The sequence below is a fragment of the Carcharhinus amblyrhynchos genome, chromosome 27 (genome assembly GCF_965287045.1).
Source record: "Carcharhinus amblyrhynchos chromosome 27, sCarAmb.v2.hapA, whole genome shotgun sequence".
NCBI classification, from domain to species: domain Eukaryota; kingdom Metazoa; phylum Chordata; class Chondrichthyes; order Carcharhiniformes; family Carcharhinidae; genus Carcharhinus; species Carcharhinus amblyrhynchos.
Genome location: NC_137350.1, coordinates 4,479,695 through 4,502,842, shown reverse-complemented (window position 1 = coordinate 4,502,842; position 23,148 = coordinate 4,479,695). Strand labels below are relative to the sequence as shown.

Sequence of the window (23,148 nt, the reverse complement as noted above, 5' to 3'; positions counted from 1 at the left end):
ACCTGCTAAGGCTATTCACGAAGGCATAGCTTCTCAACTTATCTTCTCGTCTGAGGTGTGGTGGTTGTCAGTTTAAATCACCACCAGTCAGCTCTTGCCTATTGCACTCTGGGATGATGGCAGCTTCACTTCCAAGTGTACCATAGCCAAATGTGCACATCACTGAAATAATGGGAAAGCAAATTGGTGTGTTTGTTTGTGTGTGTGTGTGTGTGTGTGTGTGTGTGTGTGTGTGTGTGTGTGTGTGAGTGAGAGAGAGTGAGTGAGTGAGAGAGAGAAACAAACAAGCTGGAAAACATACTTGTTCTCAACTTCACCAACCTGCCTGCCACAGATGTGTCTGCCCAAGATAGGATCAGTAGCAGTACCCGCCGCACAGTCCTTGCAGAGAAGTCCCATGTGGCACCACCACGTTAATGGGATGGTCTTCAAACAGATACAGCAGCTCAAAACCGAGCACTAAAAATGCCTGCTGGGCTATCAACAGCAGCCGAATTGTACTTGAACAGAATCTGTAACCTCATGGCCTGGCAGATGCCCCACTCTACCATTAGCACCAAGCCAGGTGCTTAACCCTAGAGGACATGCCAGGACCAATGCCAAATAGAGTGAAAAATGAGGTGTCAACTGCTGAAGTCACAACACCAGGCTACCTGCCTGCAAAACAGCGTAAGCAACAATAGACAAAGCTAAGTGATTCCACAACAAAGGCTTTAGATTCAAGGTCTGCAGTATTGCCACTCTCGGATGGGATGGACAAACGAACAACTACTCACTGGAGGAGGAGACTCCACAGATATCCCCATCCTCAATGATGGAGGAGCCCAACATATCAGTGCAAAAGGCTAAAGCATTTGTGACAATCTTCAGCCAGAAGCGCCAGGAGGATAATCCATCTCAGCCTCCTCCAGAGAAACAGCTGAAGATACTGGATATTGCAAATGCTATGGAGCTTGACAATATTCTGGCAGAAATACTGAAGACGTGCTCCCTAACTTGCCACACCCTCTAATCACACTGTTCCATAATAAATACAAGAGTGGTATGTACCCAGCAAAGTGGAAAATTACACAGGGATATCATGTACACAGCAAGCAGGACAAGTCAAACCTTGTCAATTGCTGCCTCAATTAGTAAAATGTTGGAAGGGGTCATCAACAGCATTATCAGGTGGTACCTGCTTCGCAACAATCTGAGCACGGACATTCAGTTTAGGTTCTACCAGGCTACTCGGCTTCTGACCTCATTACAACCATGGCTCAAACATGACAAAAGACCTGAACTCCAGAGGTGAGGCAAAGAGTAGCAGCGCTTGACATCGAGGCTGCATTTGGCCAAGTATGGCAAACAGCCCAAGCAAAACTGGAGTCAATGGGTATTGGAGGAAAGCTCTGTTGGTTGGAATTATACCTAGCATAAATGAAGGTAGTTGTAGTGGTTGGAAGTCAATCATCTCGGCTCTAGAACATCACTGCAGGAGTTCCTCCCATCAAGAAAATAATGTACTAGCAACTCACCAAGACTTCTCAGACATTACATTCCAAATACACCAATGCGACTATCTAGAAGGACAAGGACAGCAGATGGATAGGAACATTATGAGCTGGAGATTCCCCTCCAAGCCACTCACAATCCTGACTTGGAAATACATCACTGTTTCTTCACTATTGCCAAGTAAGAATCTTGGAACTCTCTCCCTAACAGCACTGTGGGTATACCTATACCACATGGACTGCAGTAGCTCAAGGCAGCAGCTCATCGTCACCTTCTCCAGGGCAATTAGTGAAGGCCTGGCCAATGAAGCTCACATCCCATAAATGAATTTAGAAAAAAACTGGAATCTTAGCTTGCCATTTGATTTCATCTAGTTTATCTCTTATGATGCAATATTTAAGACATTGTGGGATGATGCTGAAAGTTTCTTATGCAAAGGAACATACGAATTATTCAAAATATTAAAACTGGCGTGTTGAGGGTGGGGGATATGAGCGAAAGTCTGAAAGATGATTGCACACCATTTCAAATTTATTAAGAATGGACCACATGAATGCAGCAGTAGCTTGGCTAAGTTGTCGAAGGCACTCGATTGAGGCTCCCAGGTTCATAGAGACATGGGTCAGAATCCTACCACTGCCAAAGTTTCAACTGATTACAAGAATTGTTGCAAGGATGAGAAACTTCAGTAATGAGATAGACTGGAGATTTGATAGAGGAGTTCAAAATCATGGAGGGACTAAAGAGAGGAGACATTTACTCTGCTTGTAAAGAATCAAGGATAAAAAGCACAGATTTTAAATGATTTTCAAAGAAAGTGTGATGTGAACAAAGATCAAAGAAAATTACAGCAGGAGAACAGGCCCTTCGGCCCTTCAAGCCGGCACCAACCATGCTGCCCAACTGAACTAAAACCCCTTACCCTTCCGGAGACCATGTCCCTCTATTCCCAGCCTATTCAGCTATTTTTCCAGACACCCTTTAAGCTCACTTTCATATCTGGTTCCACTACCTCCCCTGGCAGCGAGTTCCAGGCACCCACGACCTTCTGTGTAAAAAACTTGCCTCGTATATCTCCTTTAAACCTATGCCCCCTAGTAATTGACTCTTCCACTCTGGGAATAAGCTTTTGACTATCCACTCTGTCCAAGCTCCTCAATCTTGTAGGCTTCTATCAGGTCGCCCCTCAACCTCTGTCATTCTAGTGAGAACAAATCAAGTTTCTCCAACCTCTTCATGCAAGGCAACATCCTGGTAAATCTTTTCTGTATCCTCTCTGAAGCCTCCACATCCTTCCTGTAGTGTGGCGACCGGAATTCTAAGTGTGGCATTACCTCACATTTGTCCGGATTAAACTCCATCTGCCATCACTCCACCCAAGTCTCCAACCAATCTATACCCGGCTGGATCTTCTGATGGTCCTCATCGCTATCCACGAATCCACCAACCTTTGAGTCATCCGCAAACTTATCAAACCAGTTACATTTTCTTCCAAATCATTTATATACGTTACGAACAGCCAAATTGTCGGCACTGATCCCTGAGTAACGCCACTTGTCACAGCCCTCCATTCAGAAACACACCCTTCCACTGCTACCCTGTGCCACTATGACTGAGCCAGTTCTGTATCTACCATGCCAGCTCACCTCTGATCCTATGCGACTGTGAGAAAGATTTTTTTGAACACAGCAAGTGGCACATTGCCTGGAGTGCTTCACCATCTGCTGATGAAGTTTTTCTCATCTGTGCTGGCCACACTGAAGTCCAGAATGTGACCCGTAAATGGGGAAATCAGTGTTGCCCCATTCAAAAGTGGAAAAAAAATCAGCTTCAAAAAGTTTATTTTGCATTAAAAAAGTGTTTATAAGCAATAGTGAACATCAGATAATTCACGGGTATAACAGGACATTTTGAATATTCTATTTCTCCAAAATACCTTTATGCAGTAGTCATTCAGCTAGATGTTCAGATGCAGGAAATACTCCAGATCTCTTAGCATGAAGAGGAATCAACACAATTGCCTAGCCAGAAGGGTTAAAAATTAGCATTAGTGAGTTGGAATCATACCTGTTTACCCACAACTTTGGGAGGTGAAGAATGACTGCAGACTGACATCTCAAGCTTGTCACCAGCACCATTAGCTTTCAGTTCTGTTTGAGATGGACAATCAGACCCATCTGGAGAGCTTCCTACCAGCCGGCTTAAGTCTTCTGGGGGTGGAGAGTCTCCAAGCACAACTGAACCCTATGGGAAAAATGCTTAGATAAAGTATTTGCTCAAGGTGACATGCAATGTAAAGTAAAATTTAAATCTTGTTAGGCATACCAGTAACAAATACTTCATTGGAAAAACTGCACCAAAGCAAATAAAAATTCATAAAGTTTAAAGTTTATTTTATTAGTGTCACAAGTAGGCTTACATTAACACTGCAATGAAGTTGTCATGAAAATCCCCACGTTGCCACACTCTGGTACCTGTTCAGGAACACTGAGGGAGAATTTAACATGGCCAATGCACCTAACCAGCACGTCTTTTGGACTGTTGGAGGAAACCAAAACACCCAGAAGATGCAGACACAGGGAGAATGTGCAGACTCTGCACAGACAGTGATCCAAACCAAGAATTGAACCCGGTCTCTGGCTCTGTGAGGCAAAGGTGCTAATCGCTGTGCCGCTGCAACAAATATGCACCTTCTGAGTCATTTATTAATTCATAAAGGTCTCTCCAGGCAATTAAATTTTGAATTTATATCTTTAAACATTTGTTTTGAGCAGAGAAAGAAAATTTCTTCCAACCATTCCACTGTATTGAAATCATAAAATACTTGAAGCAGCTGATTTCTTCCCACGAGGATGGACAGTGAAACATCAAGGCTTGGGTGCCAAATACAAAGACAGCTCTTGGTTAAAGTAACTACAACATTTCTGTCAGGTGTATTGCTCAGTGTGTTATTCATGCACTGGATAACTATTTGAAGGGCTGACTTTTGTGAAACTACGTTTTAACAATAGTATCGGGAAGTAGGATGAAGAGAAATGATGATGAACAGCAACATCTCAGCAATTGGTTTGAGACCATATTGCAAAAGGAAAACCTCCAATATTAGTCACAGAAAGAAAATAGTTCAGTTTGATACTCACAGGCTTTACTGTCTTTGACAGTTATATCTCTCTATTCAGCATGGCACCAAATGCATTTTCCATGATTTATTTTACATTTCCGCACATGTACTGTTATCCATCAATACAACTGAAGCAAATAAAGTCTGTACCAGCCACAGCAAGTCGCGCCCATTATTACCATCGTGATAAGTTTATGAGTCAACTGGGCATCTATTAGCCTTTTTGTCTGCTTATTGCATCTCCAAATCAGTGTTTAAATGTCATATCCATAATGAGTGTTAAAATTTGAGAGTGCGTAAGTGTACAGGTTAATCAAGGACTGTCAGGAGGGTTCTACATTTCAATCGTTTTGAGGTGAAATTAAATTCTCAAAATTAACACAAAATCACATCTAGGTCTGTTCCCTTACTCTTTTGACACTGTTTTACTCAAGCACATATTGACCTTCACTTCGTTTCACCCTCTCTCGTATTCTGCAAAATCCAACTTTCCTACTGCCCAGCTAGACTCCACTATGAATTTCCTTATCAATTAACTTCATGGCTGCCTTTCTCCAGTCTCAATACCAAACAACCTCTCGTCATAGATTCTTCAATTTCCATTTCAATTCAACATGTTCACACTCAATTTACTACTCTCCTACCACCTCATCACACTTCAAATTCGCTACCCAGTCCATCTACACACAACTGCTACTTAATTTGCCATCTCACATAGTCTCACACCTCAAATAGTAACAATCACAGAGAAGGCCATCTCCTTTCCTCATGTCATTCTCCAGCCACATCAAAATCTCCCTTTGCAGCCCATTTCATGTTTGTCCCTGGAAAAAGTGTTTTTTCCAATATACTTGGAACTGTAATTTCAAAATTCTCAGTCTTTGGTCTTCCACTGACTACAACATTTCTGCAGTTATTGACTCACACAATAACACTCTCACGTTCAGTATTCCTGTTCAGGCCAAACGTGTCACCAAGATGGCAATTTGCAAAACACACTAGGATTGGTCAAGTACAGAGAGGAACAGGCTGCAGCTCCAGACTACAGAATACATAGGACATAGGCCATCTCAAAGACAATGGGCACTCTCTGGTTAAACATACTTGTTTAACCCCTTATTTGAGAGGGAGGTACATCACCTACATGCCTCCAGCACTCACTGCACAGCCGTTGGATACACACCCAGAAATCGGTGTGGCAACACCTGATTGGACTCTTATCCATCAGGGTGATCAAGCCCTGATCGATTGATTGGTAATAACCATGATACTGCCCAAAATGGCATAAAACCCATGAGGGATAAAAGGTGCTGCACAATGCCAGGATCTCTCTCTCTCAAGAGCAACACAGCCACAAGGTCAAGGAAGAGACAGTAACAAAACAATGGTGACCGCCACCAACTGCTACTACTACAAGAGCCACCACACCAATGACCAGAAATAAGACCAGAGCCAGAGTAGCAGGCCAGACAATACTGAGGACTACAGAGACCAACAGGAGGATAAAGGCCAATATCTGCCAGGGTACTTGCCAGTTATGCAAAAGTTAGTCAAGGTCTAGTACTGAACTTGAACTTTAGTACTCTGTAAAATAACAAATTGATTGTGTGGTTAATTAACATTAATTGTGTATGAATAAATGTTACTGTATTAACAAGAAGCTGACTTGCAGTTTCTTGTTCATCACATAAAAGTTAGAACACACTATGCGGCAGGCACAACACTGTCCCAAATAAAACCATTACTCTGTTATCGCGATCATTCCCTCTGGTATGGGCTTGATCTTTCAAATCCAAGAGGTACAAATTTGAACATGGTCAGGTTTTGCCATCGTCAGATTGGGTCCTGCTCTATGTCTGCCAAAATTACTCAATTGTTTTCCAGGATAATCCTGGGAAAATAACTCCAGTTTATCTCTACTACTGAAAGCCATCTTCTCAAATCCCTCTCTTCTGTATTCTCCAGTCGTGTCCAACAAGTGCAAAGAACTCATGGATTTCTTTGTCAGCAAGATTGAAACCATCTGATCTGTTGCCTCTGCCACCTCACTCACTCACCAAACGCACAGATCAAATTTTTCTCGAGAGGTTTTGCAGCCCCCACGCAACCTGTTCCTGGCCCTGAACTCATATCTTTCTTCTATTTTTCTCCCACTGTCACTTCTCCCGCTTTCACTCAGCTTGGTAGCACGGTCCTTGCTTGGCTGTACTCTCATCAGGCATGGGTGCCATTGGTTAGGCCAGTGTTTATTGCCCATTCCTAACTGCCCTTGAGATGGCGGTGATGAGTTGCCTTCTTGAACCGTTGCAATCCTGGTGGTGTACAATGCGGCAGTACAGCTAGTGTTGCTAGGTAAAAGCAATAGACTTGAGGAACATAGGAACCATGAGCAGAACTAGGCAAATTCAGTCCTTTGAGCCTGCTCCAGCATTCAATCAGTTCATGGTTGTTCTTTTCCTGGTCTCACTTGGTCTCTCCCCACTTGGTCCCCATATCATCTTATCCTTTTTTTCCCCAATCAGAAATATATCTACTTCTTGAAACCATTCAATGACTCAAACTATGCACTCTATACAGCAGTGAGTTCCACAAATTCACCTCCCTGTGCAAGTAGTTCCTCCTCATTTATTTTAAATCTACCGCCTCTCAACCTATACATGTGACCTCTTGTTCTAGATTGCCCCACAAAGGGAAACACTTGGTCTACATTTACTTCATTGATTCCTTTGAAAATGTTATACATCTTGACCAGATCCCCTTTCATCCTTCTAAACTCCAGCAAGTACAAGCCCAAATTGTTTCATCTCGCCTTATATGTCAACCCTTTCATCCCAGAATCAATCTGGTGAACCTCCTATGAATTACCTCCAATGCCACCACATCCTTCCTCAAATAAGGAGACGAAAACTGGGCACAATACTTCAGATGAGGTCTCACCGACACTTGATACAATGGTAATAACACGTCTCTACTTTTATACTTCAATCCCTAGGCAGTAAATCCCATTTGTCTTTTTTATTACATGCTGTATCCGCATTCTGACTTTCTGCAATTCATGAACACAGACACCCAGATCCCTCTGCCAGGAAGCATTTTGAATCTGCTTTCCATTTATTAATAATTTACCTTTCCATTTTTTCTGCCAAAATGGACAACTTCACACTTATCCGCATTAAACTCCATCTGCCAATTTTGGCCCAAACTATCTATATTAGTCTGTGACATTTTTAGATTCTCTTCACTGCCTGCTTTCCAACCTATTTCAGTATCATCTGCAAATTTTGCCATGTTACACTCTGACCATGCTCGCGGATCACTTATATAGGTTGTAAACATTTGAGGTCTGAGGATTGATCCATTTTTTCCCGACCCTCTGCTTTTTGTCAGTCAGCCAATCCTCAATCCAATCCACTACTCTACCTCCAGTTCCCTGAGATATCACCTTCTGGATCAGTTTTTTTATGTGGCACCTTGTCAAATGCCTTTTGGAAGTCCAAATATACCACATCCACAGGTTCCCCATTATTCACCTTGCTGGTTATGTCCTCAAAGAATTCAAGCAAGTTTGTCAAGCATGACTTGGCATTCATAAAACCAATGATGGATTGAACTTAGTCTCTCCAAATGCTCCTTTCTCATCTCCTTAATCAGCAATTTTCCCACCAGCGGTCAAGCTAGCCAGCCTATAGTTTGCTACATTTTGCCTCTCTCCATTTTTGCAAAAAGGCATCACATTAGTGCATTTCCACTCCATTGGGATCTTACCAGAATCTAAGGCCTTTTGAAATATCCCAACCAATGCATAAACTCTTGAGAATCGGGTGCAATTTAAAATTCAGCAAAGGCGGAACAAGAGATTGATCAAAAAGGGGAAAATAGAGTATGAAAGTAAGCTAGCAGGGAACAGCGAAACTAACTGTAAAAGTTTTTACAGGTATGTAAAGAGAAAAAGATTGACAAAGAAGGATGTAGGCCTCTTACAGTCAGAAATACAAGAATTCATAATGGGGAACAAAGAAACGGCTGAGGAACTAAATTTGTACTTTGCTTCTGTCTTCACAAAGGAAGACATCGCCATATTTAAACCAATTGGCCAATGGGTGCATCATTTTTGAACAATGGCATAACATTTGAAATTCCCCAGTCCTCTGACATCTGGAAAATTATGACAATTGCCACGCTCACTTCTCTCAGTATCTATGGTGTGCATTTCATCCACTCCTGGTGCCTTATCAATTTTAAGTGCAGACAGCCTACTAATACCACCTCATCAATTTTAAACCTTTCAACTTTGTAGCTGTGCAAAGAAAGTATCTAGTTCTTCCATTTTTAAGCAGCGACTACATTATTGGCACTTCACCCTATTCCTATATAGCTATTTGCTCATGGAGTTCACCAAACTTATTTACCACATCTTGTTCATTAACATAAATGCATTGTAAATCAAGAGTCTTCTTTGGAGTCTGCCTTAGTTTGCTAACTATTGTGAAGCTATTTCTTTTGCCAGTACTATCCAACAGTCCAAAGATGTGCAGGTTAGGTTGACTGACCATGCTAAAATTGCCCCTTAGTGAGATAAGATGCATAGGTTAGACAGATGAGTGGGTAAAATATGGGGGTTGGCCTGGGTGGGATTGTGGTTGGTGCAGAGTCGATGGGCCAAATGGTGTCTTATAATATACCCCTTCCTTCTCTTCTGGTGGTGCACCCCACCACCAACCCAAGGTCACACTCCTATTGAGGTGAAACTCATTCCTTTTGAAAAGGTACTCCTTGCTCCTGCACCATGTTACAAGCAGCACATTGATCCTCTTCCTTCACCGGGGGTGGTGGTGGTGGTAATCCAGAGACTACTACCTTGAAGGTCCTGTTGTATAACCTCCTTAGCTACTGAATGCCTGACCATAGGGACTGGACTTTATGACCTCACTCGAGTGAAACTGGAAATTCCTGCCCAAGTTCAACAAACATTTCTGTTGTCCTCCCCTCATGCGCTTAGATTTCTTGGCGGTGGAACAGCAGAATTCCGGCGTAGGTTTCAGTTCCATATCACTGTATACTAGTACGTGACAGTAATAAATCAAATCAAATATTCCCACCAATGTGCACTACAACTTTTGGCTCACTTCCTTCCCCCTGCAGAATATTCTGCAGCCTTTGTGTGAAACATTTTACACTGGCATGAGGGCACACCAGGTGTGACTCTCAATAACTTTTAGAGAAACGCCCATCAATCCCCCTGACAATAGAATAGTGTTTAACAATTACATTTCTACTCTTTTCTATTAATTCCTGTGCAATCCTTTGCCTATTAGTTTTCAGGGCTGGACTGCATTCCTTCAGAGTGCCACCACTCTCAGCATCACTGATGCTGTGTACCAGTTTGGGAGCAAAAATTTCTGAAAACGGGAAACTCCTGCATTTCCCATCTCCTCCTCTTCAGGGTGGCCATCTGTTCAATATCCTCAATTCTACCTGTGTGGTGGCCACCTCTTGGAACCTGTAATCCTGGAAACTCTCATGTTCCCTGGCGTTCCATAAAAGCTCTAACTGCGCACGGTCAGAAATCCTGGGCTTGAATTCAAACAGCTGGAGACACTTCCCAATGCAAGCAGTCCCCCAAGATACGTAAAGTGTCCTTAAGTGCCCACATGGCACAGGAATTGCAAGGAAAGTGTCTCGGAGGCCCATCTCTTTTTGCTCTGTCTTACTATCATTCCCTTTTGCCTTGCTCCATATGCCTTTTCTCATTTAAGCATGGTTGACTTCTACCCTCCGATAGACTTTCCAGCTTGCTCCTTTCCCTGCTTCTGTACTTGGCAAAATCTGTTACATCTTTGACTTTGTCCAGTTCTGATGAAAGGTCATTCATCTGAATTGTTAACTCTCTCCTTCAAGAGGCTAGTTCCAGCATTTTCTATTTTATTCTAGCACAAACTAGTGAGCCAAATGGCCTAGCTCTGTGTTGCATCCTCAATGCAAGTGAGACTTGTAACAAGTTAATGTCAGCCAGCAAAGACAGGATGATAGATGACTGGGAATTCATGCAGTGCAAAATGCCAGCAGAAAAGTTTTAGATAAGTTCTATATTTTGGAGGATAAGAGGGCAGGCTGGTGAGCATTGGAATTGTTGATTTTGAAAGTAAAACAAGCAGGGGATTTTGGAAGGCGAGTTGGAATAAGGCATATTTTGGTGATGCAAGTAGGCAGTCTCTGACAGATCAGTGAGGAATGCAGGTTAGAGGGAGGAAGACAATGTTGATTTTTAAAAAGAAAAGCAAAAGTGTGCTTTAACAAGCGATGCTCCAAAGAAAAGTACCGGGGCCAGAGCCAGAGACCAATATATGATCTGTCAGCAAATGGCGTATCAGGACAATTTGGGTGGCATGGTGGCAAGGAGATTTTAGTAAAAGGCAAGTCAAGGGCAGGATATCCATTTACTTAACCACAATAAAGTAAGTGAAAGGCAGAGTGACTGATTAATAGGAGCAAGGAGCCAGAGGATCCAACAATAAGGGTGTCTGGAGTAGAGTCCTGATATTAAGAGTAGCTGGTCATATGTGTGAGTGAAAGGTGAAGGAAGGCAGAAGGGGATCAAGGCAACAACAGTTAGCATGCAGAAATAGAAAGGATACAAGAAACAAATTTGCAGAAACAAATCACTGAATAAAAGACTTTTTATTTTTAGACTTAACTGGAAGCAACTAGTTCTAGATCACAAGAGAGTCACAGGGGTCTACAGTACAAAAAAATGCCCTCCAGCCCATTGCACCTGTGCCAGTCAAAACCACCTAACCACCTTGACCTGGAAATAACCTGAACTGATATCAATTTCTGTGATTCTTGTACTGTTACTATTCACAGTTGTTAAGTTTCTTTTCTCTATTCCTCCCTGAGTGCGCACGCGCATGTGTTTTGCGAATACCTCTCCCCGGTCCTGAATGTGAAATAAAGTAACCTGTTGCTAATCTGAGCCAAGCTATTCTAGTGCAGCTACAACACTGATGTGACATCTAAAAAACTGCCCAGGTATATCCAGTCCACAAAAAGAAACAAAACCCAACCTGCTCAATTAACACCCCTTCGGTCAACTCGAGATCATCAAACAATGGAAAGTGTTGTCAACAGTGTTATCAAGTGACACTTACTTAGCATCAACTAAGTAACAGTTTCACTGATGCTCAATTTGAGTTATTCCAAAGCCACTCAGCTCCTGACCTCATTACGGCCTTGGTCCAAACAGGGATTGAAGAGCTGAATTCCAGAGTTGAGGTGAGGGTGGTTGCCCTTGCCACCAAGGCAGCATTTGACCAAATGTGGCATCAAGAAGCCCTAGCAAAACTGAAGTCAATAGGAATCAGGGGAACACTCTCCATTGGTTAGAGTCATACCAAGCACAAAGGAAGATGGTTGCAGATCAATCACCTTGGTCCCAGGACATGACTGCAGGAGCTCCTTAGGGTACTGTCCTAGGCTCAACCATCTTCAACTACTTCATCAATGACTTCCTTCCATCATAAGGTCAGAAGTAGGGATGTTCGTTGACAACTGCACAGTGCTCAGCACTATTTACAACTCCTCTGATGCTGAAGCAGTCCATGCCCAAGAGCAGTAAGACCCCGACAACATTCAGGCTTGGGCTAAATGGCAAGTGAAATTCTCACGACACCAACCATCCCTAACACAAGAGAATCTAGGCATCTTGCCTTGATATTCCATTAGCATTGCTGAATGCCCCACTATCAACATGCTAGGGATTACCGAGAACCAGAAACTGAATTGGTAAAGCTAAATGGATACCGTCGCTGCAAGAGCAGGTCGGAGGCTAGGATCCTGTGGTGAGTAACTCACGTTTTGAGTCTCCAAGGCCTGTCGACCATCAACAAGGCGCAAGTCAGGAATGTGACAGAATACTGTCCACTTGCCTGGATGAGTATAACATCACTCAAGAAGCTCAACACCATCCAGGGCAAAGCAGCTGCTTGATTGTCACCCCAGCTCCCACCTTTTTCATCCACTCCCTCCCCCACCAACGCAAAGTTGCAGCAGTGTGCAAAGTCTACAAAAAGCACCGCAGCAACTCACCCAGGTTCCTTTGAAAGCATTTCCCAAACCCACTGTCACTGCCATCTTGGACGATAAAGGCAGCAGGTGCATAGTCACTCCACAAACTGCAAGTTTTCCTACAAACCACACATCATCCTCATCGAAGGAATGATGATATAGTTCCACTGTGTCTGGGTCAAATTCCTGGAACTCCTTCCTTAACAGCACTGCAGGTATACCTACACCATTTGGATTGCATCAGTTTAAAAGAGCAATATCACCTCCTGAGGGGCAATTAGGGATAAGCGATATATGCTTGCTGAGCCAGCAATGCCTACAACCCATGAAATAAAGTTTTAAAGCATAATACAAGTTTGCTCCGATTTATTGGTAAATTGGATCACATAAATTGAGTTAGGGAAAACATGCCACAGCATTATTTAAAAATTCAAAACATCTTCTGCTTATAGACAGTTGGAGAGAGGAAAGTTTGCTTGTCTCTCACCTGTCCATAACGTAGGTCCCAGGATTCTACCAAGGTCCAACTAACTTGACAATATCACATTTATAGTAAATTTCTTTTCAGCAGTGCGATTAATGGTGCAGTAGTAAAACTCACCAGCTACAACACCACAGAATAAAGTTGAGTAAAACAGAGAGTTCTGAATATAAAGTTCCCCCGTATGAAAATAAACAGTGAGCTAATTCTGTTCCCCAGGACTTATTTCCTTTCAACCATTTTCATTGGGTGTTTTTTTTTAATGTTTCTGCAACGAAGTCAAATGTAAAATCAATCTCCCCTGAATTTCCTCTCTGCATACAACTGCTGGCACAGCCAAAGCTATCTTTATTTCTTAGTAGAAATTAATTTATAACATTAAATCCAAATTACACCCCACCAGGATCTATTGTAACTTCTGTCCAGCAGTGAGCCTAAATATAATACAGCAGTTGGTCGAAACAGCACAAGGTTGCAGTGCTTACCATTAATAGAAAAGGAATGGCACCTGAAGATGCAAGTGACATTGTAAATATATGCATATACATAAAGGAGGATCATGGGTCACATATCCAAGAGTTTCAGATTTAAGCAGCTACTGTAACAACTCATTCAACTCACTGCCCTGAAATCACACTAGAATTCTTTTCACTGTGTACTTCAACACTTCCCAGAGATCGCTTAATTTAAATGTGGATTAGCATACTTAAATACAGCTGCCATTATCAATTTAACCCACCCTGAAAAACTGATGTTTTCTCACCACTACAAGGTTTTCAACTAACTGCGACGTGGAGATGTCAGTGTTGGACTGGGGTGGATACACTAAGAAGTCTCATAACACCAGGTTAAAGTCCAACAGGTTTATTTAGAATTATGAGCTTTCAGAGCACCGTTCCATTATTAGGTGACTGGTATTGAAAGATTTTTTTGCTGTGTCCAACGAACCGAAGCAATTCTTAGAAAACAGCCTTTAAAAGGACAGAATGTCAGTTTTGTCACTGAGTTGAGTGCATCAGTATCAATATCTCATCAGCAGAACTTTAAGTAGTATTATGTAATTTTGCATATATTCTTGTGTTGCACTCAGAATACAGACTGCTCTATTATCTAAGAGTCTTGTAACCAGGACACGTGCCCAGCATGTATTATTAAAATCAGAGTGGAAAAACACTGCAACATTCCAGTTCGAGTGAATCATAGCGTGAGAGCATATAGGAGGCCACCATCCCACTCAGAGACTCTACTGGCATGCTATCTAATCATTCCCACGCTCTACTCTTGGCAAACTCTAGTTTGCCAGTTTCCCTTTGAATCTTCTCCGACCAGTCTTGCAGGAACTTGCTTGGTAGTTATTTTCCCCTCCTCATTTTGCCTCTGGTCTTTTTGCTGATGACATTAAATCAATGTCCTCTAGTCACTGGTTACCTGTTCTCATTTATTCCATCAAAACCACAGATTGCCTCTCCTCATTCTTTTTAAAAAATATATCACTTCAGTTGTCTGGATTAAAATTCATTTGTCATGCATTTGCCAATTTCATTAATCGTCTTGATGTTGCAATCACAACATTTCCAAACTTCAAGTCACCTGCAAACATAGAAACGATGCCTTGTATATCTAAGTCAAGGTCATGAATAAATGTTAAAAGAAGCAGTGGTCTTCATATGGACCACTGTAGAATACCACTGTACATTTTGCTCTAGTCTGAAAAATAAGCTTTTTCCTCTACCCTTTGCTTTCTGTATTCTAATTCTATATCCATGCTGCCATTATCCCTTGAAACTATGGGCTTCAGTTTTGCTGTCAAATCTATTTGTGCTGCTTCATCAAACATCTCTTGAAAGCCCCAACTGCACTAGCCTCATCAGCCCTCTCTGTGACCTCAAATAACTCATATCAAGTTCATCAAATCCAAAATCTGTGGTGGTGTTTATTGATTGACCTTGTACTTTTCCAACAGTTTCCCATCCTAGGTTGGCCAGCCTCCATTTGTTAAGTTTATCCCTCATTCCTGTTTTGAACTTTTGCAATCCTCCAGCTCTCTGACACCATCTCATATTGAATGATAATTAGGAGTTGTGGCCAGAGCCTCTGGAATCCCACCCTTACTTTTCTCACCAATCTAGAATGCATCCATCTGGACTGAGTGACCTTTCCTACTGAGACTGCTAACCATTCAACTATCGCCTTTTAGACACTATCTCCACTACATCCTTCTTTTCTGTGACATTAGCATCTTATTTAGTGAAGACAGAGAGAAAGAAATTCACCTGGAACTCAGCTGCGTCCTTTGCCTTAAGATCCTTTTTGATCCAGAATTGTTCCCACTCATGCTTGGCTGAGCTTTCACAACTTGCACTGTTTATAAGTAAAGATCCACAATCTATTCTAAATTTATTTTTGTCCCAATTATTCCTTTTCTTAGCAAACAAAATCTATGCCCTTTGTATTCTATAGTGGTTCCCTACTGTATTGGGAACCCATCATTTACATAAGTTTCCTTTTTCTGTTTCATTTTAATTTCTACATTTTTAATTATCACGGGAGCTTACATTTAAATGTCCTTCCCTTCTCCCTTATAGAAATGTGTTTATTCTATATCCAAATTCTCAGTATTTGGCCTCACCCCATTGTTCAAATATTATTTTGCATGCCATCCTTTGATTCTAATTCACCTGGGACAGGGACAGATGTTAGTTCAGCTTTCCAAAATTAGCTTACTCCAGTTAAGTAGCATTTCATCTAGATGTTGATTATTTTTTATCCATAATTATTATAAAACTGATCACATTATCACGGATACCCAAATACTCCCTCTTCTACATTGCTCCCACCCTTTACAATAAGAAACGCTGGAAAAACTCAGCGAATCTGGCAGCATTTGTAGGGAGAGAAAAAAAGAGTTAATGTTTCAGAAGGACTCAAAATGTTGACTCTGTTTTCACTCCCCACGGGTGCTGCCAGACCTGCTGAGTTTTTTCAACATCCCTTATTCTTGTTTCAAATCCCAGCGATAATATGCTTATTTTTGCTCCCTTCCTGTTGGTCTGGAAACATACAGATGATCAAAATTCTCTTGTATATATGGTTCAATAAATACATACAAAATCTTCAACATTCAGATTTGTACACATTTGTAGACCTTAACATTAGCAGAAAGTAGTAGCTGAAAGACTCTGCATACACATAAGTGGTTTTAGCAATTACTTGCTGTTGCACTGACCTTATTAGCACGGATTTGCCTGTAAATGTCTGTCTGTTGGCGGATGCGATACTCCAAATCTGATACATGAGCCTGCAGCCAGTTCCAACGACTCACAATTGCAGCCCGTTCGATTGCCCAGCGCCATTCTGAGCGTTGCCACCTGCAGATAAAAAACAAACACGAATGGTTATGCTTTATCATATAGCTCAGGCAGAATTCAGGAACCACTCTACAGATGAGTGAAGAACATAATCCTTATTCAAATTCAAATATTTAGAATCCAGGGACACATGCCCAATACTGCCAAATTATGCTGTTCCTCTTGCCCTGAACGGAATGCTCCAACATCACTTCAGATGGGAGCTCTGGTAAAGGGGAAATCAAAATCTTCACATAGCAAAAGTAGGGAACGTGGCAAAGTGAAGAGTGTGACATGAGTGTCCCTTTAAGCAAAGCTTTTTTAAAAAACATTTCTGCAGCTCACAGCTTCGGTGATTTCATGGTCACAGTCTCAGGTGACGTCCGTGTTGGGAGAAGAAAAGGAAACTATTAAGTCAGGTAAAAGGGATCGTTTGTAGTTGCAGTTCTGAGCTGCAGGTTTGAGTTGGATTTCCTCAACCCCCAGCCTCGATCCCAGTATCGAGTGTGCATTAATTTGTGCTGTGGTAAACCTGTTTGAAGGGTTTTTTAAAACTATCAGTTTGGTTTAGTCGGAACACATTAGAGATATTCATCAAGGGTTACACATTGCAGTGATTGTTTTGTTTCTCACTTGTAATTGATAAAAGTTCTTGTTAATTTTCTTATTATACATGTTAACTATATTCCTAAATAAAACTGTTTGATAAAAGTTCCCAAGTGGGTCACTTGAATTAATACCTGAAGTGAAACATCTCAGCATTTTCTAACCAAATTCAAGATGAAAAACTTATGGTTCAGGTGGGCTTCATAAAACACTTTGGAGTTTCTAACCAGAACTATAACAAGAGGGCTTGAGTGACTTTAGACAAATGAGAAAACTTTGTAGACTGGACAGATAGGTATCACATGAAATTCAATCGAGTGAAAAAATCTAGGTGGGGCAGAAGGTAAAGACAAATATTAAACAGCAAAATATCACAGGGCAGAGAATTAATTATTTAAGAATGACAGGACTAGTTGATAAAACTGCAAAAGAATTCCAGAGGGAGGACTTAGAGATTACCTGCAACTGAAATGTTCCACCAGAAACTGGTTACAGCAGAATTGGGAGTAGCTTTTAAACAGGACATGAACAAACAGGCATTTAAAAATCATACTATTTCAAAAGGGGTAAGGGATCAGGCAGATTTCTTTTTCAGAGAGCTCCAAAGAATGGTTTTCCTCTTGGCTGGCTGTAATAACTGCTTATTGTTTTGTCTTCAATTCGTTAATTCAATCTAAGTATTGCTACAAAGTCAGCATTTATTGCGCATCCTTAATTGCCCTCAAGAAGAAAGAGATTTTACAGCAGAAAACTTTGAGCAGAGTCATTCAGAGGGTGACAGATTCACATCAATTCCTTACAAAAAAAAGCTTCTGGATTGCAGCCACACCACAGAGAAACCAAAACATTTCCACACTTAGAAAAGTGTCAAAAACTTAGAACTGAAAGATTTTGCCTCAAGGCACTGTGAATTTTTAAACCGTGCAGTGGAAATAAAAAAATACACAACAGAAAAGTCATGCAGTCCATTCTGTTCACTGTACTGTCAACATTCTTTTGCAACGCCACCTTGTTGCCTGCTTTATCGGGAAGTTATCAAATTCCAGTTGCACTAGGTGGCAGACTGCTCCATAGATAATAGGTGAAGACCTCAATATCAGCAAAGGTAACTTATGGACTGAATTTCAACTTGAAAACAATGAAAGACCAAGTAACTACAGTCTGAATTATAGAAACACTATTAACTCCAGAATAGAAAATTAAAAATAAACAGAAAATTTATATAGCCAAATCTAGGATGTCTTTGTGATGTACTGTTAGCTTTAACAGAAATGTTAACACAGAAAATCAATTCCCTTTACAACTACTCAGAACAGTAAACTGGGTTTACAAATGATCTGTTCCCTATCTTTGCAGGCGGCACCAGGAGTGATTTGACAGCAGCTAGGCAAATTGTTCTCCAAGAAAGGAGAGACTCCACTAAAATGGATGAGGCTATATACTCATTAAACTACATCAAAATTACAACTGTAAATTGTATTCAAGAGGACATGCTTTGGTCAGTACAAACCCAGAGACACGATTTGTCAAAATGCAGCTTAAAAGCTGGCTGGGGTAGAGGGAGGCACTCAAAGCTGGGAAGGACACATTGGTGAGTCTTCAGGAAGGTCACAGAGTTCCGACTGTGAAGTTTGTAAATTAAGGAGCAGGCAATTAGATCACAGCAGCGGAGTTCTCTAGGTAGAAAGATGGGCAGCACAGTGGTTAGATCTGTTATGTGACAGTGCCAGGGAGCAAGGTTCGATTCCATCCTTGGGTTTGTCTGTGCAGTTTCCTCCTACACTCCAAAGATGTGCACATTAGGTGGATTGGCCATGCTAAATGTATGGTGTGTGTGTGTGTGCATGGGATTGGGGGGGTGCTCTTTTGGAGCATTGGTGCAGACTTGATGGGCTGAATTCTACATTGAGTTCTCCTTTTATATTGTAGGGATTCTATTCCATATTACAGTAAATCTGGACTTTAAGCTCTGGTCCCGTAAGTCATACACTTCTGTCGGAGTGAGTGTAACACCATTAACTACAGAAAGAAGTGTATGAAGTCAGATCTCTGAGTTCATAAACATTACGAACATTCTAGACAGATCTTAGCAATTTTTTCTTCCCATTTACAGCAATTCACTCATTTTTACAGAATCCACAGTAGACATCTACTCCAATGGTCAGGCCTTAACAGCTCAGTATCCAATCTTGTTATCCCCACTTGAATTCTGAATGTCCAAAAACAACACATAAAAACAGGGTAAGGAAATTCCAAACCCTGCCTCCAGGTGGCACCATCAGTCAATGGCCAATGAAGATGCCAACTGTGTTGTTTTGCTGACTATCAGGATAAGCTTTCAACCCATCCATGTCAACACTGTGCTCCTCATTTCCAGGGAGGCCACAATAAGCATCCCCAACATAACTCTATGAAGCATGCACACTTTGTGCAGTGGAGCTCCTCAATCCTATCCTGCAAACAGAGTGAATACAGCACAATGTGGGGTTCGAAGTGGATCAAACAGGTGCAAAAAAAAGTACAAGGGCATGGTCCTGGCCATCTGTCTAGTTACCTGATCCCACAGTCATTTTCTTCGTTATACCCTTATCCACAAACTAATTCAGTTAATAACAAAGCAGGAAGGTAGAAAAATAAATTCACACTGATGATCAGGACTTTGAATGATTTATCTGCGATGAAACATGTGCTATAACAATTTAAAGGGAATTGACTAAATATTTGAACAAGAAGAATAGAAATATATCATAGAATCCCTCTAGTGCAGGAGGTCATTCGACCCATTGAGTCTGCACTAACCGCAGTCGTACCACAGACCCAGCGCATTACAGGTCCTTCGGCCCTCGACTGGGGAGGGAGATTTGCCATCCTTGCCTGCTCTGGCCTGCATGGGGTAGCACGGTGATTGACACTGCTTCCTCACGGCACCAGGGACCCAGGTTCAATCCCTAGCTTGGGTCGCTGCCAGTGTGGAGTTTGCACGTTCTGCCCGTGTCTGGGTGGGTTTCCTCTGGGTGCTCTGGTTTCCCACATTCTGGGAGGCGTGCTGGTTGGGGTGCATTGACCTGAGCGAGCGCCGGAGTGTGGCGACTGGGGGAGTTTCGCACTGGCTTCATTGCAGTGTTAATGTGGACCTTACTTCTGACTGATAAATAAACTTTACTTTTTATGTGTGACCCCAGAGCCATGGTGGTGCAGTTGGCTGCCCTCCAAGGGCAACTGGGGATGGGCGAGGGGTGCTGACCAGCCAGCAACACTCATGTCCCACAAATGAATAAAAAGTATATATCAGAGGGGCAGCAGAGCAGATTTCTGAGAATGGAAGCAGGTTGTGTTATAGGAAGAGACTTTGATAATTACCCTTCGAACAGAGAAGGTCAAGAGGAGATTTACAGGGTGGAATTTTCCGGCTGTTCACATCCCGCCACCGCGGACATTGAGAACGGGGAATTTGGCACTAAGCCAAATCTCCATTCATTGCAGCAGGAAGGGAGAATCCCATTGGCACGAACCGCCAAAAGATTCCATCCATAGGAGTCCAAAGATGTGCGTGTTAGGCTAAATTGCCTCTTTAGTGTCAGGGAGACTGGCTAGAGTAAACGTATGGGATTATGGGGCTAGGGCTTGGACGGAATTATGGTCAATGCAGACTCGATGGGCCGAATGGCCTCCTTCTGCACTGTAGGATTCTATGATTCTATTTACCCTGCTAATCCCCCTAACACTATGGGGCAATTTAGCATGGCCAATCACTCTAACCCGCACATCTTTGGACTGTGGGGAGAAACCGGAGCACCCAGAGGAAACCCACGCAGGCACGGAGGGAACGTGCAGTCTCCACAGACAGTAGCCCGACACCAGAATTAGACCCGGGTGCCTGGTGCTATGAGGCAGCAGTGCTAACCACTGCTCAACCGTGCTGCCCTGTACACATGCAAAAGCATCAGGAGTAGGCAATTTGAGCTGGCATATGGCAGAGTGCAAATGGAGTACAGCAAATTTTTTTGCAAGCAGTTTTTATTATATAAACAAGTTGTGACTATGAGTCAATCAGAAAAAAATAATTTGCAGCTGAATCATGTGACACAAGAACAGGAAAGCATTAGCTGGATCGACCTGTGTAAAAAAAAACTAGTCTGAAGACGAGTGCAACTCACTGCATTTCTGTAAATAATGCCCCTTACTAACATGGTGATTATCAACAAACTTGGGCTAATGACACTAGCTCAGGTACAAAAACAAAGGAGCTATGTGTTTGCGCATCAATGGTTATTAGAACATGGAGGCTTTTATCCTGGATGAAACAGGAACTATAATATCAGGAATTGACCAAATTTTCAAACACGAAGAATGTTAAAGTACATATGAGTAGTTTGGTTGACAAGCTAACATTTGGCACAAGGACATGTCTGAGTCAGCCAAGTTGAAAACTGTTCAGCCTTTTCCCCAAATTTCCTGTAAATCTGCAGTGGTGAGCAGTTTGGCAGAGGGTTATACCAAGGACACAGTCTTGGATGACTCGCAGTATGGTGTTCTCAATCAAGTTGCTGTGGTTCCATGCACACTTAATTAGCACGGATTTAACAGCTGCAGCTTTTACAATGTGTGTTGATTTCAGCACCAAGTGACAGATTACTCGTGATTGTGGAGCCTAGATATGTGACGCTATCAACAACTTCTAGCATCACACTGTCAGTGCTGAGAGATGGTGATATAGAAAAATCCTGGACCATAACATTTGTTTTGCTGATGGTCAAACCAAACTCTTCACAACACTGAGAGAATCGCAATTTGAAGACGCCTGACGGTTTGGAATGTCACTCCAGCATCATCAGCAAGCAGCAATTCTCTGGAGGGCTTGACACACCTTTGTCCTGGATCTCAAGCAAGCAATGTTGAACAGTTTTCTGTAAATTCTGGTGCTACATAACACTAATGACCTGAAGACAGATAACAGCAGCAAAGCAGCAGCTGGTGACATTACACCAGCGTTGGGGTCAGAACACAACCCAGAAATTGAACACAATAAAACAATGGATGACAGCATTCCAAGGTACTTCTCAAATTCTCTTCTCAATTCCACGAGAAAATTCCTTTGTCCCAAAATCATATAGAACACAAGCCTGACAAAGTCATATATTTTGTTCTGATACAGTATAGCCCACCTCTGTTCTACCTCTCCACAGCCTCTTCCAGGTCCTCTCTCTTCCAGATTCCAGGGTCCCGGCCAAAGCCCATTTCCAGAAGCCTCTGGCCACATCCTCTGCAGCACTCCTCTCTTCCTCCGCCAGTTCAGCCTTAATCCCAATGTCCCAAATGTCCAATTCTCCCTGTTCACTGATTTTCTCTTCCTTCTCCCCCACCACCATTTTCCCAACATTTGCGCTGCTACCACATCTGTAAAGTCCGGATTTGGAATCTCCTGTTTTCCATGCAGTCAAACTGCATCCACAATGTAAAAGTCGCAGCATTACAATCTCTCTGAATTCAATAAGGTCCCTCTGGGTACCAGTCTCTATAAACTAAGAGAGTTTGGATCAATAATATTTTTTAAGTGGTTCAATTATATTTGAACACACGGTACAATTAAATATCATTTAACTCTTCACCTGCAAAGTTAACACATGCAAACACAATGCTGACCTTTTCCATGAGCTTTCATGTTTAATGAAAGAGCTTTACAACATTCTATGAATTTTTGACGTGTATTTATGAAGAGAACTCTTAGCTGCATGGCTTCAGTATGAAAAAGCATACAAGCATTAAACAAGACTGTCTCTTGCTGTGTGGTTGTCCAGCACATCAATTCTGCTTTCAACTACAAACCACAATTGCAGCTTGATGTGCAAACAAATGTGACTAAAATGCACATTTGGCCCCAATACATTGATGATTCACATGACTAGAGAAAACAAGCCCTCAGACTTGCTCAGACATCGAGAACAACAACCCCAAGCCGTTGTATGGCAGTGTTTGTTAACCTAACCAAATATAAAAACTTAACCTAAGATCATCTGCCCAGGACTAACACAACC

General features: G+C 42.0%; 1 protein-coding gene across 2 annotated transcripts in view; it reads right to left on the bottom strand.

Annotated features, from left to right (window-relative positions):
* The window catches only part of kansl1b (KAT8 regulatory NSL complex subunit 1b), a 171,820-nt gene that overhangs the window by 49,738 nt on the left and 98,934 nt on the right, over nucleotides 1–23,148 (bottom strand). For both annotated transcript variants that reach the window (XM_080213835.1, XM_080213836.1), the window contains exons 3-4: nucleotides 16,387–16,528; nucleotides 3,562–3,738 (exon numbers count right to left, since the gene is read on the bottom strand). In XM_080213835.1, coding sequence (XP_080069961.1) covers nucleotides 3,562–3,738; nucleotides 16,387–16,528 — 319 coding nt within the window. The remainder of the gene's footprint in view (nucleotides 1–3,561; nucleotides 3,739–16,386; nucleotides 16,529–23,148) is intronic.